General features: G+C 42.5%; 1 protein-coding gene across 2 annotated transcripts in view; it reads right to left on the bottom strand.

The window, feature by feature from the left end:
- The window catches only part of cnot1 (CCR4-NOT transcription complex, subunit 1), a 28,403-nt gene that overhangs the window by 7,169 nt on the left and 7,858 nt on the right, over positions 1–13,376 (bottom strand). The window contains exons 5-32 of one of the 2 annotated variants that reach the window (XM_013915863.1): positions 12,951–13,019; positions 12,400–12,454; positions 10,601–10,804; positions 10,301–10,469; positions 9,842–9,968; positions 9,140–9,250; positions 8,815–8,985; positions 8,567–8,694; positions 8,052–8,292; positions 7,765–7,884; positions 7,328–7,450; positions 7,042–7,193; positions 6,349–6,496; positions 5,950–6,148; positions 5,755–5,868; positions 4,194–4,318; positions 3,802–4,088; positions 3,646–3,724; positions 3,246–3,494; positions 2,982–3,122; positions 2,711–2,890; positions 2,396–2,512; positions 2,203–2,313; positions 2,000–2,077; positions 1,483–1,660; positions 1,032–1,186; positions 516–812; positions 282–422 (exon numbers count right to left, since the gene is read on the bottom strand). In XM_013915863.1, coding sequence (XP_013771317.1) covers positions 282–422; positions 516–812; positions 1,032–1,186; positions 1,483–1,660; positions 2,000–2,077; positions 2,203–2,313; positions 2,396–2,512; positions 2,711–2,890; positions 2,982–3,122; positions 3,246–3,494; positions 3,646–3,724; positions 3,802–4,088; positions 4,194–4,318; positions 5,755–5,868; positions 5,950–6,148; positions 6,349–6,496; positions 7,042–7,193; positions 7,328–7,450; positions 7,765–7,884; positions 8,052–8,292; positions 8,567–8,694; positions 8,815–8,985; positions 9,140–9,250; positions 9,842–9,968; positions 10,301–10,469; positions 10,601–10,804; positions 12,400–12,454; positions 12,951–13,019 — 4,269 coding nt within the window. Of the gene's footprint in view, positions 1–281; positions 423–515; positions 813–1,031; positions 1,187–1,482; positions 1,661–1,999; positions 2,078–2,202; positions 2,314–2,395; positions 2,513–2,710; positions 2,891–2,981; positions 3,123–3,245; positions 3,495–3,645; positions 3,725–3,801; positions 4,089–4,193; positions 4,319–5,754; positions 5,869–5,949; positions 6,149–6,348; positions 6,500–7,041; positions 7,194–7,327; positions 7,451–7,764; positions 7,885–8,051; positions 8,293–8,566; positions 8,695–8,814; positions 8,986–9,139; positions 9,251–9,841; positions 9,969–10,300; positions 10,470–10,600; positions 10,805–12,399; positions 12,455–12,950; positions 13,020–13,376 lie in introns of both variants that reach the window. The other variant, XM_013915864.1, reaches the window with a different exon arrangement.

Raw genomic sequence — 13,376 nt, forward strand, 5'->3', positions numbered from 1 at the left:
ATAAAAATGTGAGTACCAAACTCAGTTTTGCTCCCGCTTTATTTTTAAATACGCACACTTGTATGCGCCCTATATTCAGGTGCGCCTTATGTGTATGTTAAATACAGTAATGGCACACATAACTGAGACTGCGCCTTTTAGTACAGTGCGTCTTATGGTCGTGAAAATACGGTACATGTATTCACCACTCCAACTTGGGCCATAGGCCAATGATCAGTTCCATGAAAATCCAAGTAGATTTGTATTTGTGCCTTTTGGGTTAATCCCCTTTAAAGTCTTACCGTGGCTAGTCTCTTGTCCATTTCAGGGCCAGCCTTCTCCACTGCCGTTTTCTGAATGAAACAGCAAGCAAGTTCACAGTTGTCTTGAGCAATTCTGGCTGCAGCCTCTTCCATCATGTCCCTCTGTTGGGGTGTTGGTGCCTAAAAGGAAAACAAGTCTGTTATTTGATGCATGCTTTTCCTCTTTCTTCTGTAAACTAGCAATTTAAATACACACCCTCGTGGAGGCCTTACCCTCAGAGCTGCAGCAAAGCTATTCTTAAGGTTGGTGGCAATGCTCATGAGAAGAGGCTCACGGCAGGTGATCATGGCCATGCCAGCAGTCAGGTTTCTCATCATATGGTGCGCAGCCACACGCATGCGGGACTCTTCAGAATCCAGAGCAAAGTCCTTCCTGATGATCTGCTCACAGGTCGTCATTGCGATTTTGATAGAGCGATCGACCACAGGGTGCACCAGCTCCTGGACGGCACGCTCCACTGACTGACGCACACATTGCTTTAGCTGAGGATGAGCCTGCAGCAGAGGGATCTAAGAAAACAAGAGCAGCCCAAGAATGAGAGTAACTACTAAGAAGAGATCCAAACACATGAAATGATTACTCATTAATTAGTTACTCTCGGTGTCATCAGGTCCCTGAGGGCGTCTAGTGTGCGTAGCTTCATGTGTGCATAGCTGAAGTGTATAGAATCCTGCAACATCTACAACTCTGCTCAGACGCCAAAATCATGACGCAGTCTTTATACTTACGTTGACATTTATATTGATGTGGGGAGCCAGGCCTGCCAACGCATACACATTGATGTCATGGTAACTAAACTGCGGGGTGGGCGGCCCGGTCGTTGTACAAGTGGTGGTGGTTGCAGCTGGGGTGGAGGGAGGAGCTGCAAATGGAACAAAGTCTCCTGTTGGTTGAAAATGCTAATTTGATTAAAAAACTCACAAGAAAAGGCAAAACAAACAGCACGCACACAAAAACCAACGAGCTTCTTAAAGTGTTCTCAAAGGACAAGTGATGGCCCCAACATGACAAGATTACAAGTAACAATAAGATTCTGACATGTTCAAGTATTCAAAACAAAACAAGACTATTCAAGTTTCACACGTAACAGAAGTAATGCATTTTGTTTCTACATGACAAAAACAAACATTTGAGATGTTTAAACTACAAAGACAATTTAAAGAGGAATAACATGATCACCTGCAGTAGAGACTGGCAGCATCTCCTCTGGAGGTTTTGCCTCCTTCTTTGGTGCCGATAGCTGCTCCTCGAGGTTCTTTAGCTTCTCCTTGTCCTTCAGCAGGTTTCCTGGCTTCAGCTCGTTGATGTCCAAAGATAAGTTCTTACACAGAACTTCAATCTCAAACTTCAAATTCAACTGTAGTAAACAAAAGCATGGAAGCAATGAACTTCTGATACCTTTTTATTTACCTAAGGAAACGTCAGTCACTTGAACTGTAATTTTATTCATGACGTTAAGTGATAATGACGGTTTAGACAAGTGCAGTTTTCAATGATAAGACATCCTGCTATGCATCATTGTGCATTTAATCGTAATTGTTAAATATCACTCAGTGCGTCCAATCAAAAACAGGAATTATGGGAGGCAGCTCCACTGTTGTTACTGTAAATGTAAAACAACCGGACTGGAGTTTAAGACTACGGTACAAATCCAGATGTGTTTTCTAAATAGCAACACACAAGGCTAACTTATTACCTTCAGGTCATGTTCCTGATGCAGCTCAGCGAGAACATTCATGATGGCCATAGTCCAAGGATTCTGGGGTCTGAAAACCTGTGGACTCAAAAATATAATCACGCTGAGTGGTTTGGACATTTCCCCCCACTGTATATATAGAAAAGTTGGTATATGGGCCATACTGCTTAGGGTCTACTGAGAAGTACACCTATATTTCTCACCATGCTTCGCACGCTGGACTCCAAAACTTTGGCCACAAAGGGAACCACATAGAGCAGCTCCTGCTGGCCTTTCACATAAGCTTCCAGTAGCAAAGACTTTACTTCTAGATCCTAGAAGAGGGGAAAAATAAAAATTAGGCCACTCTGAAGCACAAAAACCAGCAGATAATAAAATGTAATAAAATGCTCTTACTGTATAAAGGATAGGCTTGTTTTTGGCCAGTGTAATCATGCCTAACCAGTGGCCAAGGTTCTTCAGCAGGGAGCGATCAGAGAAGTTGGCAGCTGCCTTGTCTGAGGTCAGAAGCACCTGAAAGACGCAGGGGAAAAGTATTTTACCAAGGATGACAGTTTACCAGAGCAAAACCAGTTTACCCAACATAATAATGTGACGTGTGAGAAACGTAACTACAAGCGCATCACACGAGGCAAGTTTTTGGCAATAAGACAGCAGAGCTCAATCCGACTTTTGGTAGAGGTGAACTAAATATTCAGTCTTTAAGTCTACCTTGATGTTCCTGTAGGTTTCATTAAGAACCATCTTCACAAACTCGGGGTTTTTCAGTGTGTCCAAAAAGTTCGAGTAGAGGCTGTGAAAGTTGGGCTCGATGCTGACTCGCTTCATCACCAGGTACTGAGACACCCAGGGCATGAACTCCTCTTTCACCGTCTCTTTCAACTCCTCGACCTGACAAAAGAAATGTTCTGCTTTTAAAAAACAGCATCTTTGATTATTAAGGTTGTTCTAATGCAGTAATATTTTGTTTCTTTGTCTTTACCTTCTGAGTCATGTTGGATTGAGAAAGGTTGTTGAAAATAAAAGCAATCTTCTCCTGGACATTCTCCGGAGGTTCTACGATCCTTTCCGTTTGGTCAGTAGCCACCAGCAGGGTGTCAATGTTGGTAGTGTTTATGGAGGGCTGTAGGTAGGAACGGAGACTATTTATTATTATTGTGTGTGTGTCTGTCTATGTCTCTCTATATCTAGATATCTCTCTCTCTCTCTATGCTGCCGCATGGTGTCCGGTCAAAACTGAACTCACAGGCACATCCTTCTTGAAGTTAGTGGCTGTCGGCCTTGCGATCGTGGACGTCTTAGAGGCTGTGGTTGTAGTCGTGGTGGTTGTGACGAGGGTGCTGGGCTGGCCTGGCTGTGGGGCTTTAAGGCCGGCAGGTTGCTGCGACTGTGCCTGGGCTTGTACTAGAGCCAGGCTCCCAGGTGTGGTGATGGACCCCTGCATCTTCACTGGAGGGTCCCGTGACTGTTGTCCATACTCAATATACTGCACACACAGGATATTTGAAGATGCAGAGCGACAGATTTAATTTAGCTGAATCAAAGGCGCGCTTCTCTCTCCAGCAAGAGAGAGAACTAAGTAAAACTTAATGAATGCTGATAACAGAAAAAGGATCACCACAAATAAATTAAGGAAACCTGATTACCTCTTGTAAATGGTGGGGGAATTGCAAGAAGTGACCAATTGAAGCCAGGTGCTGACAGTACTGAGGGTAGTCCTTTAGCCTGGGGGGGGGGGGAGATGTCAGCTGTAACATAACGCCTTATACTTACACTTGTTTTGCAAAAGAAAAAGCTAGTACCTGTTTTTGAACCGATCTAGGGCAGCAATTCCAAAGTAATACATTTTGGATCCGTATGGTTTTCGTAAGGCTTCAAGAACATATCGGAGGGCCAAACCCAGGGCCATGTAAGTGACGAGACCTTTCTCGATTATTCCACCAAAAAGACAGGCAGTGATATGCAGCTCCTTGTCTGGGTACTGGGGGAAGAATCTGTATTCCTCAAACAGGTTTCGAAGCATGCAGTTGAACACCTCTCGCTCCCGCTTGATGGTAGAATCCTTAAACCTTTGCAGCATTTCCAAGACCTGCATGAGTCCAATGACATCACATATGAATTGTTTGACAAGTGTGGAAAGGATTCTATTTGAAGAGGAATGATATTCGCAGAAAAATGTCATGTAACTACTCACTTCATCCACAGACATGGTTGGGTGAGGTGGGTGGTTGTAAATGCGCTGGAAGTAACTGTTTGCTTCGTCATCTATTTCCTTACTAAAGTGCTGGTTTGCTTCGGGCCACACCTGAGAAAGGTCGGCTGGGAACAGAAAAGCATAAGTGATCATTTTAAGTCCAACAATGAATAAGAATGCACTCATTTTCACTATAATAAAACACAAAAGTGTCTTGGTTTATCTACAACACGCAAGTCACATTGTTTGTGTTGTTTAAAATTTCTTCACACACAAGAAAAAGAAAAGAAAAATTCCCGTAGGGGCCCTTTCGGAAATGTTAGAGGCGAGCAAACACAACAACAACAGCTGAAACTGAATGACCTGATTCAGCCCAAAGTACAGGCGACAGCTGGAGGTCAATAACAGCTGAGAAAACTTCTTTCACCGTTAACCTTAAAACACCAACATCTAGGGCTGCGCGATATGACCAAAATCTCATATCCCGATATAAGACATCTATCGTCCGATAACGATATAAATCAAACGTAACATTTTCTGTAAAGTCTGAATCTCGGGCAGCTTGACCTGCGTGAAGTGTTTCCAGCTGCGCGTCGTGTAGCTGGAGTCGAGTGTTTTAACCGATGCATGAAACGACACATTTTTAGACACAAGTTGTAACGGCCGACATTTTCTTTGTGAGTATTTATTACACGGCGTGCTGCGGGGAAAAGCCTGTTATGACCTTTTACTCTAAGGTCTATTTTTTAAGCACCTGACAGCTCTTTTTTACTTCTCATCCGTAAATAATCTGCTCTTTCACATGATTCAGTTTATTTTGAAAAGTCTCAACAGGATCTTGAGCTTTATTGTGAAAGGTTTATGTGGAACATTAACAAGCGGACACGCGATGGTGTTACCGTCGTTGTTGCTAACCACAACGCGTAAAAACAGGCGCTTGTCTGTCCGTAGTGTGGTGATATTAAATATAAGAGAAAGAGAGAACTTTAAGAAATGAATAGTCACTACGGTGACCATCAAAACGATGAAAAAAAATATTGCTGTAAACAGTTTATTTTACGACACCACGAAACAAACGATAGCGTGAAATGAAACGATAGACGTTTTTATATCGTCATCCGATATATATCGTTGTATCGAACAGCCCTACCAACATCAATCATTCATGTTTGTCTTTATAGACTGGATGAAAGAAAACAAGTGTCTCTTCATCTTAGAGGCCTCTAACAATTCAGTACTGTAGACAATTACGTCATGTTGAAGAAGCTGAAAAATATTAAAGTGGGGCTGTCAGCAAAAGCAGACAAGGAATGGAAGACTGATCTGTATTTCCTCTCACACTGAAGTCTACAATCATTTTATGTAAAACAAATCACCAATTAACTTGTTTCAGGAATAAAATCTCACGTTAAGGAAACGTTTTGGTGCGGCAGACAAAGTGCCCTGAAAGCCAATTTCTTTAGTAAGTGATTGTTGTGAAAAGCAGAGGAAATACAGTGCTGAGCAGCACGGGGCTCTCAGTCACACCACTACCACCACCACTTACAGGCCTTCATCTTACTCTGCTGAAAGGTTGGTGGGTTCAGGCCCGGTGTGCTCATCTTCCTGGGACCAAAAGGATCAGTGCTCCCTGCTGGCATCCCTAGACCAGGACCGATGCCCGTGCCCAGTGGACCTGGAAGTAACAATAATGTCACTTTTCTGCTTCACACTTGATAGCATGTTTGGATTGAAATACAAAAACCTGAGGTCATACCAGGGAGTTGTGAGGGCAGGCCGGAAATGCTCCCAAAAGGTGTGCTGGGATTAGGATTGGGAAGTGGTGGAAAGGCTTTTGCTGGAGACTGGGGATTATTGAAAGGTGTATTCACTGGGGTTGGGAAACTTATGCTTGGATTGAGGGAAGTAGCTGAGGGCCCCAAATTCAAACCGCCAATGCCACTCAGAGAGTCCATCTAAACAAAGGGACATAAAGTTAAGCAGGCAGGAATGGAACAGAGCTACTAACGTCAGCTTTTTACAGTAAAAGAAAACATGACAGAACTGTTACAGAAACCCAAAACATTGTACACTTTATAAAAGTGTTAATATCAAAATTAGCATCCACAAAACCAATCATGAAAATGTATTTCAAAAGACGTGATATGCAAGATACCTGTACAGGTGAGATGGCATCTAGGGTGCTGGTGCTCGGGGCACGTCCCTTTGGCATTACACCTGGTGGTGGCTGTCGGGCTTTATTCATTACATTGCTGCAATTAGCCACCATCGTCAGGATAGTCTCCGACAACTCCTGGGATACACTGCTAAGGATTTAAAACAAAAACAACATACATGTAAGACAGATGTTACACTGCATCGAACCAGCGTTGGGCTCCACTCGAAGCTCCAAAAGTCCAAGAGCATCAAACAAAAGCCCCTTTCCTTTAGCACCTACTCGGATCAACTGGCCACAGTTTTCCACTAAGTCAGTCTCTGGTGCTAAAATAGTACCCGCTCGGCCGAGGTTCAAGTGATCCGAGCAGGTACTGAAATGCGATGTCACCAGAGTGCATGCTACTGATTGAGAGATGAGTCGTGAAAGCAGCACGTTCACGAAGATCACAACCGCCATTTTCATAACCTGGCATCGAGGGAAATGGCTACAACTAAGAAAAAAAAGCCGCGGCCCGAGTACGATCACCTCTGCTTGTACCTTTGTTGTAGTGTGTCGCATACCAATTACATCACAGGACGCTCGCTCGCGTTGCTATGATGATGACCACGCACAAAAAGGTGGTGCGCAATTGCAATGGAAAAAGCAGTCGATCCAAATAGGGGATAAACACCAGGCTTTAAAGTTCCTCACCCAGCACATGACTGCAAGCAGGCCAGCATGGTGGCTAGAGTCTCTGGAGGCAACTGGGCACTTTTGGGCTGGTCCTTATCAGGAGCCAAACCCCCCATAATGGATGGACAGCGCCTCTTCAAGAACGTCACACAAGCTTGGATGAAAGGTTCCTGTCACAAGAACAAGAAATATAATTAATACAAAACCAGACTTTTCATGAAATACGTTTAATGTTACACTAGCATAAACAGGAAACCCATCTAAAAAGACATATCGATTAGCAATCATTAGTTTAAAGACCTACCCCGTGCTCTCTAATTTTGTCAGTAAGCCATTTATCGAGTTTGAGGTATTCACGACGCGAGGCAAGTGCAGCGAGATCAATAACAAAGGCAAACGGAGTACCATTCAGCAGCATTGATAGAGACTGTAGAGAGGAAAAACACATTCATGTTCACATTGGGTTCACTTAATTTGTCTCCATTTATTACATGAAACATTTAATAATCCACCTTTACAACTATAGACACGGACTCTTTAAATCCAATAATCAGATTATGTACAGAGGTCTGTTGTTGCAGCAAATACAATGTTTTTAAATATTAAATCAAAAAAAGTTTCTAAGGAGAGAACCGACATGCTATACAGCGTGTACCTTTACCCTCTACCTTAAATTCAGATGAAATGTTACAAGAGTACAAAAACTTTAATGGTCAAGGAGAACGCAGTATTCGAACCAACCTTTAAGTCTTGGGCCACATCCAGGATGCGAGATAACTTTGCTTGGTCATACTGCTCCCCTCTCATGTACCATTCAGCCATCGAATGCATAATTAGCTGACGTATGGAAGGAGACTGTCCCTGCAAGACAGACAGACAGACAGACACAGTTTTGTATGCAAGCAGGATTTTTTTAGTTTTTGAACGACGCACCAAACTAGTAGAAAACTTGAGAAACACATAACTGAAGACATGACTTGCCAAACAACATGTTACCCAGCAACACTGATCTAATAACAAACACCAACCTGTCCATGCCAGGCATAGTGCAGGATAATGGCGGAGTTGGGGTGATTTCCCAAAAAGATGGGCATCAGGGTGGAGATGAGCTCGTGGCGCAGTGTGTGCCACGAGGTGGTAATCTGCAGTAACGCCAGCACCAACATGTCGGGGCAGTGTTTGATCGGGAAGCTGAACAGCTGCTTCACCTGCTCATACTGGCCCACCTCAGACAGTCGAAGCAGACTCTCCACCAGATCCAGACTTTTCCTGTGAAGAATTACAAAAAGATGAGCGCTTTGGCAGAGTTTTAAAGTGTCATGGTAAACTTGATTTGAAGTGATGGATTTTTTATTTATTTATTCATTTTTAACGTGAACCCTTCAGTACACACAGAGGTCCAACTTTGCCTCCAGTTTAAGAGCCCATCAAGGACACCTCAATTACATTTTTACTGCTTTAAAGCAAAATCTGAAGCCACAGTAAGAAAAATACGCAACGGCACACCGTTCTACAGAGGCAAGGTGATATTCAATTTCCATACCATGTGGCAATCTCTCTATTGTCATCCTCTGGTGGGGCCTTGAGGATGTCAATGGCCACAGTGTGACAAGGGTAGTCAGCAAAGCAAAACACGTCTGGGTTCATCAGGGAGTGTTGAATGAATGACAACTGGAAAAAATACAGAAAAGATGCATTAAACTACACAAATCTATTCCAACTTGACAAAGATTCCTCTCATAATTTTCCCCAAACACCTGAATTTTTACCCTCTCGATGAACATAAGTTACCTGTCCCTCAGCATGTTTCCAAGGCCGATAGATGAGATCCACAGGAAAACTTTCAATGCCCAGCCCTCTCTGGATCCCATACACCACTACCTGCAGGCCTTTGCTGTCTCGGATTATAAAGCCCGGGTGGTCCAGTTCATATGTCACCTCTTTGAAGTTGAGATTGGGATTCTAGGGTATAGGTTAAAAATAAATAAATAAATAAATAAATAAATAAGCAGTGAAAATTCAGTCATTAAAAAGGATTTTTTATTTTTGTTAAGTTTTCCATCTCAGCGTTTCCTGGAAAATTTCTGGTTTTCAGATGAACTGACAGTTCACTTACCACTTCTTTGACAATGTCGATGAGGACCTCAACGTTCCACGTATGTGTCTGCGAACCATCGTTCTTATCCTTCCCATCGCTCCAGATACCGCTTCCTGGAGCAGAGATAGACTGCAGAAAGAGGAAAGCCATCAATCATCCATCAAAATCTGTGTTTGAGCCACCGTCTCCACCTTTGTCCAGTACCATGGGACAGAGTGCACTCACATTTAAAAACAAGAGAAGAGCAAAGCAGGTACGCCTGGGCTTTGATAAGGTTTCTTTTTAACATTAAGCCCACGGCGTGAAGGCTTAACTAAGAGGGACAGAAAGAGCCGAGTGTCGAAGGTGAACTGCTACATGCTTACAGAACACAGCATCAGACAGAAGGGCTGCTCGGCCTTGTATAACAGGGTACTCTATTCGACTTCATTCTGTCAGTTAAGGCAGACTTCAGCATGAAAATAAAACATGTGCACACAGAGAAGCTGCCTGACATTGAGAAGTCCACAGCTGTGCTAGCCAAATCTTTAACTGGTTGATAATAAAACAGTGAACTGCTAGACTGTCTCCTGCACTCAGCAAAAACAACAGCAGTTTGAATCTTCATGTTTGCACTTACAGTAGTTCATGGCAAGTCTGTGTGAAGAGAAACTAACTATGAAGCAAACCAAACAGCGTTCTTACACTTTCCTGTCCCCTCCGTCAAATAAAGAGTCTCACCTGTAGTGGGATGCCGTCAGTTAGACCAGAGTGGGTACGAGCCATCATGCCCAGGACTCTGGCTACCTGGCTAGCCGTCACCTCTCTCACCCCATATTGAACGATTATGTTTCTGCACTCGTCCAGACTGAAGAGAGGAAAGAAAAGGTCAACGTTGCCTACAATCCGTCATTACTGAGCACTCGCATGTAATTTCAGACCAGAACTTCTATTAGGACAGGATTAAGTAATAACTCACTTTGAGGTTTGTGATAAAGCGTGTTCAAACAATAAAAAGACTGCCAGTTTTCTTTCATATTTATTTAACACAATTTACCAAACACGCAAGAGCTTCTTGGTGCCAACACACGGTCGTTCAAATGATTACTTAGAATTTAGATACAAGACAAATAACTGTAGTCACAGGTTTATTTCTTTTAAATCACTTTGTTCACACAGTTTCAAACAAGCCACACTCACCTAGCACAGAAACCATAGCCAACTTCTTGAATGAATTCTGCAAGAGAACTCTCCATCCTGGTCTTAGCTAACTCCCCCGAGTCAGGTAGGATCCTGTCCATGAGAATGTCCCGTTTTTCAGGGTACAGCAGTGGTGCGAGCACCACAGGACAGCGCTCCTGGGGGAAATCTGACAGCAACACACAGAAAGCGTGGCAGCGTCAGATTGGGAAAACAAAACTGGCCGTTTTCACCATATCGAGTCAGTCTGCGTGCATATTTAAGATTTACAATCAGCCCCCCCCAACTGATCCTCCATACCTCGGCAAAGTGTTTTGAGGAAGGCGTCAATCTGCTCTTGCCCTACCCCACTGGCTCCCTTCTGTCCAAACAGTAGATGGGAGAGCAGTAGGTGCAGCACCTCTATGGCAATGTCTTGGAAGCCACCTTCTTGGTTTCCTCCAAGATCTGCGTCAACGTATGACCGCAGGAGGTCTGGAAGTTTCTGCTTGATGAACTGAGCAGCTGAGAGACAAAAACAGTTTATCATGTGCTTTCCTGTGTACTATGTTTGAAAAAAAAAAACCCCATTAGGTGCAGCTAATGTGAAACATTTAAGTGATTAAATGTTCAGAAGAATGATAGGGACAGTACGCCATGCCTTCCAGAAATAACTGCAATCAAAGCACACAATGCTCCTTAATGCATCTCCGCAAGAAGCGTGTTTGTGTGCAAAAGAGATGAACTGAAATCTTGAAACAAAGTCAAGCATTGATTTCAGGATTTCTCTGCATTGGTAAGCGTGTGTGTGACAGGTAGAGCTGCCACGATTAGTCGACTAGTCACGATTACGTCAACTATCAAAATCGTCGACGACTGATTTAATAGTCGACGCGTCGTTTGAAGCTTTGTAAGATCACAAAAGACGCAGGAATAAGTAGCAGGATTTAAGAGTGTAATAACGCACTGAAACAGAAGATGGCAGCACTGCATGTACAAGGATGCCAGCTGCCGTTAAACCCCGAAGAAGAAGCAGCTGTGTCCCAGAATTCATAGCGCGGCCCAGCTCAGTTTCCAACAATGGCGGCAGCTAGTTAGTTTTAATATTACTCTTATTATTCTTTCTGGGTCACAAAATAAACGTTTAACATATTTTCAGGCGAGAATGTAGCTGTGTAAACCTCAAATATCTGCTCAGTTTATCAAGACACCGCATATTTTCAAAAGCGCTCCGACGTTTTCGGAGACGTCTGTTACCCACTAGCTCGATAGTTAGCCGGGGGCTAGGCTAACTAGAGCCGTGAGAACACCGGACTCCCGGCAAATCATTTTCATACACATATATACATATATATATATACATATACATACATACACACATATACACACACACACATACACACACACACACACACACACACACACACACATATATACACATATATACATATATAAGTCACTTAGATAACTTAAACATGTTATTGTTTGGCTTTTTTAGCATTTTATTTGTTCCTGAGTAAATCGGTTTGGCTGATGCAAAACGAGGGATTTAGGAGAATGATCAACACCCTAGACAAACGCTACACAGTGCCGTCCCGCAACTATTTTTCTATTGTTGCACTACCTGCTCTGTACACGCAGCGTCGAGCAACGGTGGAGACAGAATTTCAAGCAGTACAACATTTTGCAGCAACAACAAAACGTGAGACATTTGTTGTTTTTATGTTTATTTATTGTTTTTATGTTCAGTCTCAACTGTTACGAAGCTGATGTGCAGTTAATAAGTGCAATAAATATTTATACTGGAAAAGAAAATAGTGAGAGAATCGTGATCTCAATTCTAAGCAAAAAAATCGTGATTCTCATTTTATGCAAAATCGTGCAGCCCTAGCTGGCATAAAGAATGCAAACTGCATACCAGCAGCAGACTACCAGGCTCATTTCAGCCAAGATTTTAAGACAATTCAGGAAGAACAAGCATGAAATGTATTAGTTCATCTTTAGAAATACAAGATTTGTTGGAAATATAACAGTTTGTTCACTTTACTGACAAATACTGCTAGAAAAACACTGTTTATTCACTGAGTTTAAATAAATGAAGGTGTGCTAGAAAAACTTACCAAAGCCACGAAGGTCTGTGTTGCTGGAGTTGAGCAGAGCAAGGCCAAATATAACCTGAGGGGTAAAAAAACAAAACACTTAAAAGGAGAGCCTAATGTTTCCTTGATTTCATACAGAGAATCTTTAGATCAAAATTTAACTTTATATTCATACAAGTGCCAAAGCTACCATATTGCATTTACATTGTTTCCACTTGATCCTTTACCACCTAGTGTCATCGAGGCCACTTGCCCTTAATTTGTCATTTTTTGCTGAAAAGTTACAAAATACATTCTCATCTTTCAGGAACTACTTAAATTTTCTATTTAGCCCAGAATGGTGGGAGCTACAGTTAAGTAAATCAATGCAAAGTTGACTTCTGTCTGTTCAGACATCAGCATATGTGAAAGCTTTGAAGCTCGTCTTCTCTTCTTTCCAAAACAGTTTGAATTTTGTTTAAGGGAAAAACTGTCACGGAGTTAGTCATTTAAAGAGTGCTTGTAAAATGGGCTCGCTGATGGGCCAATGGTTTAAAATAAAGAAAGAAATAAAGTTGATAGAGCGGGCTTACCTCTTGGACTTTGCTGAGCTTAAGAACTTTGCTCAATTGAGTGAATAAGTGAGCAGATGGCTTCAAACTCTGAAAGACAATTTAAATCAACAATGAAAACCGGTTGTTATCTTGTGTTTCACCTGAAGGTTGAAATACAATTCATTGTTAGTATTCGTAAACACCTTTAACATGTCGGTACAAACATGGGTGTCTCGAGTTTGTCTCTCAGCTACTTAACCCTTTAAGACCATAGAACCAAGTTCGCCAGAGCTTATCTTTATATTTTTCATGCTGTACTGCCAATTTTGGGAGCACTTCAAGTTGCTACGCATCAATACAACCGTTATAGCCCAAATTTTAATAATATGTCTGCATTAAATCCATAGGAACTACAGTGGGGCAAAAAAGTATTTAGTCAGCCACCGATTGTGCAAGTTCCCCCAC

This window comes from Pundamilia nyererei, unplaced genomic scaffold (assembly GCF_000239375.1).
Source record: "Pundamilia nyererei isolate P.nyererei 1_Seehausen unplaced genomic scaffold, PunNye1.0 scaffold00384, whole genome shotgun sequence".
NCBI classification, from domain to species: domain Eukaryota; kingdom Metazoa; phylum Chordata; class Actinopteri; order Cichliformes; family Cichlidae; genus Pundamilia; species Pundamilia nyererei.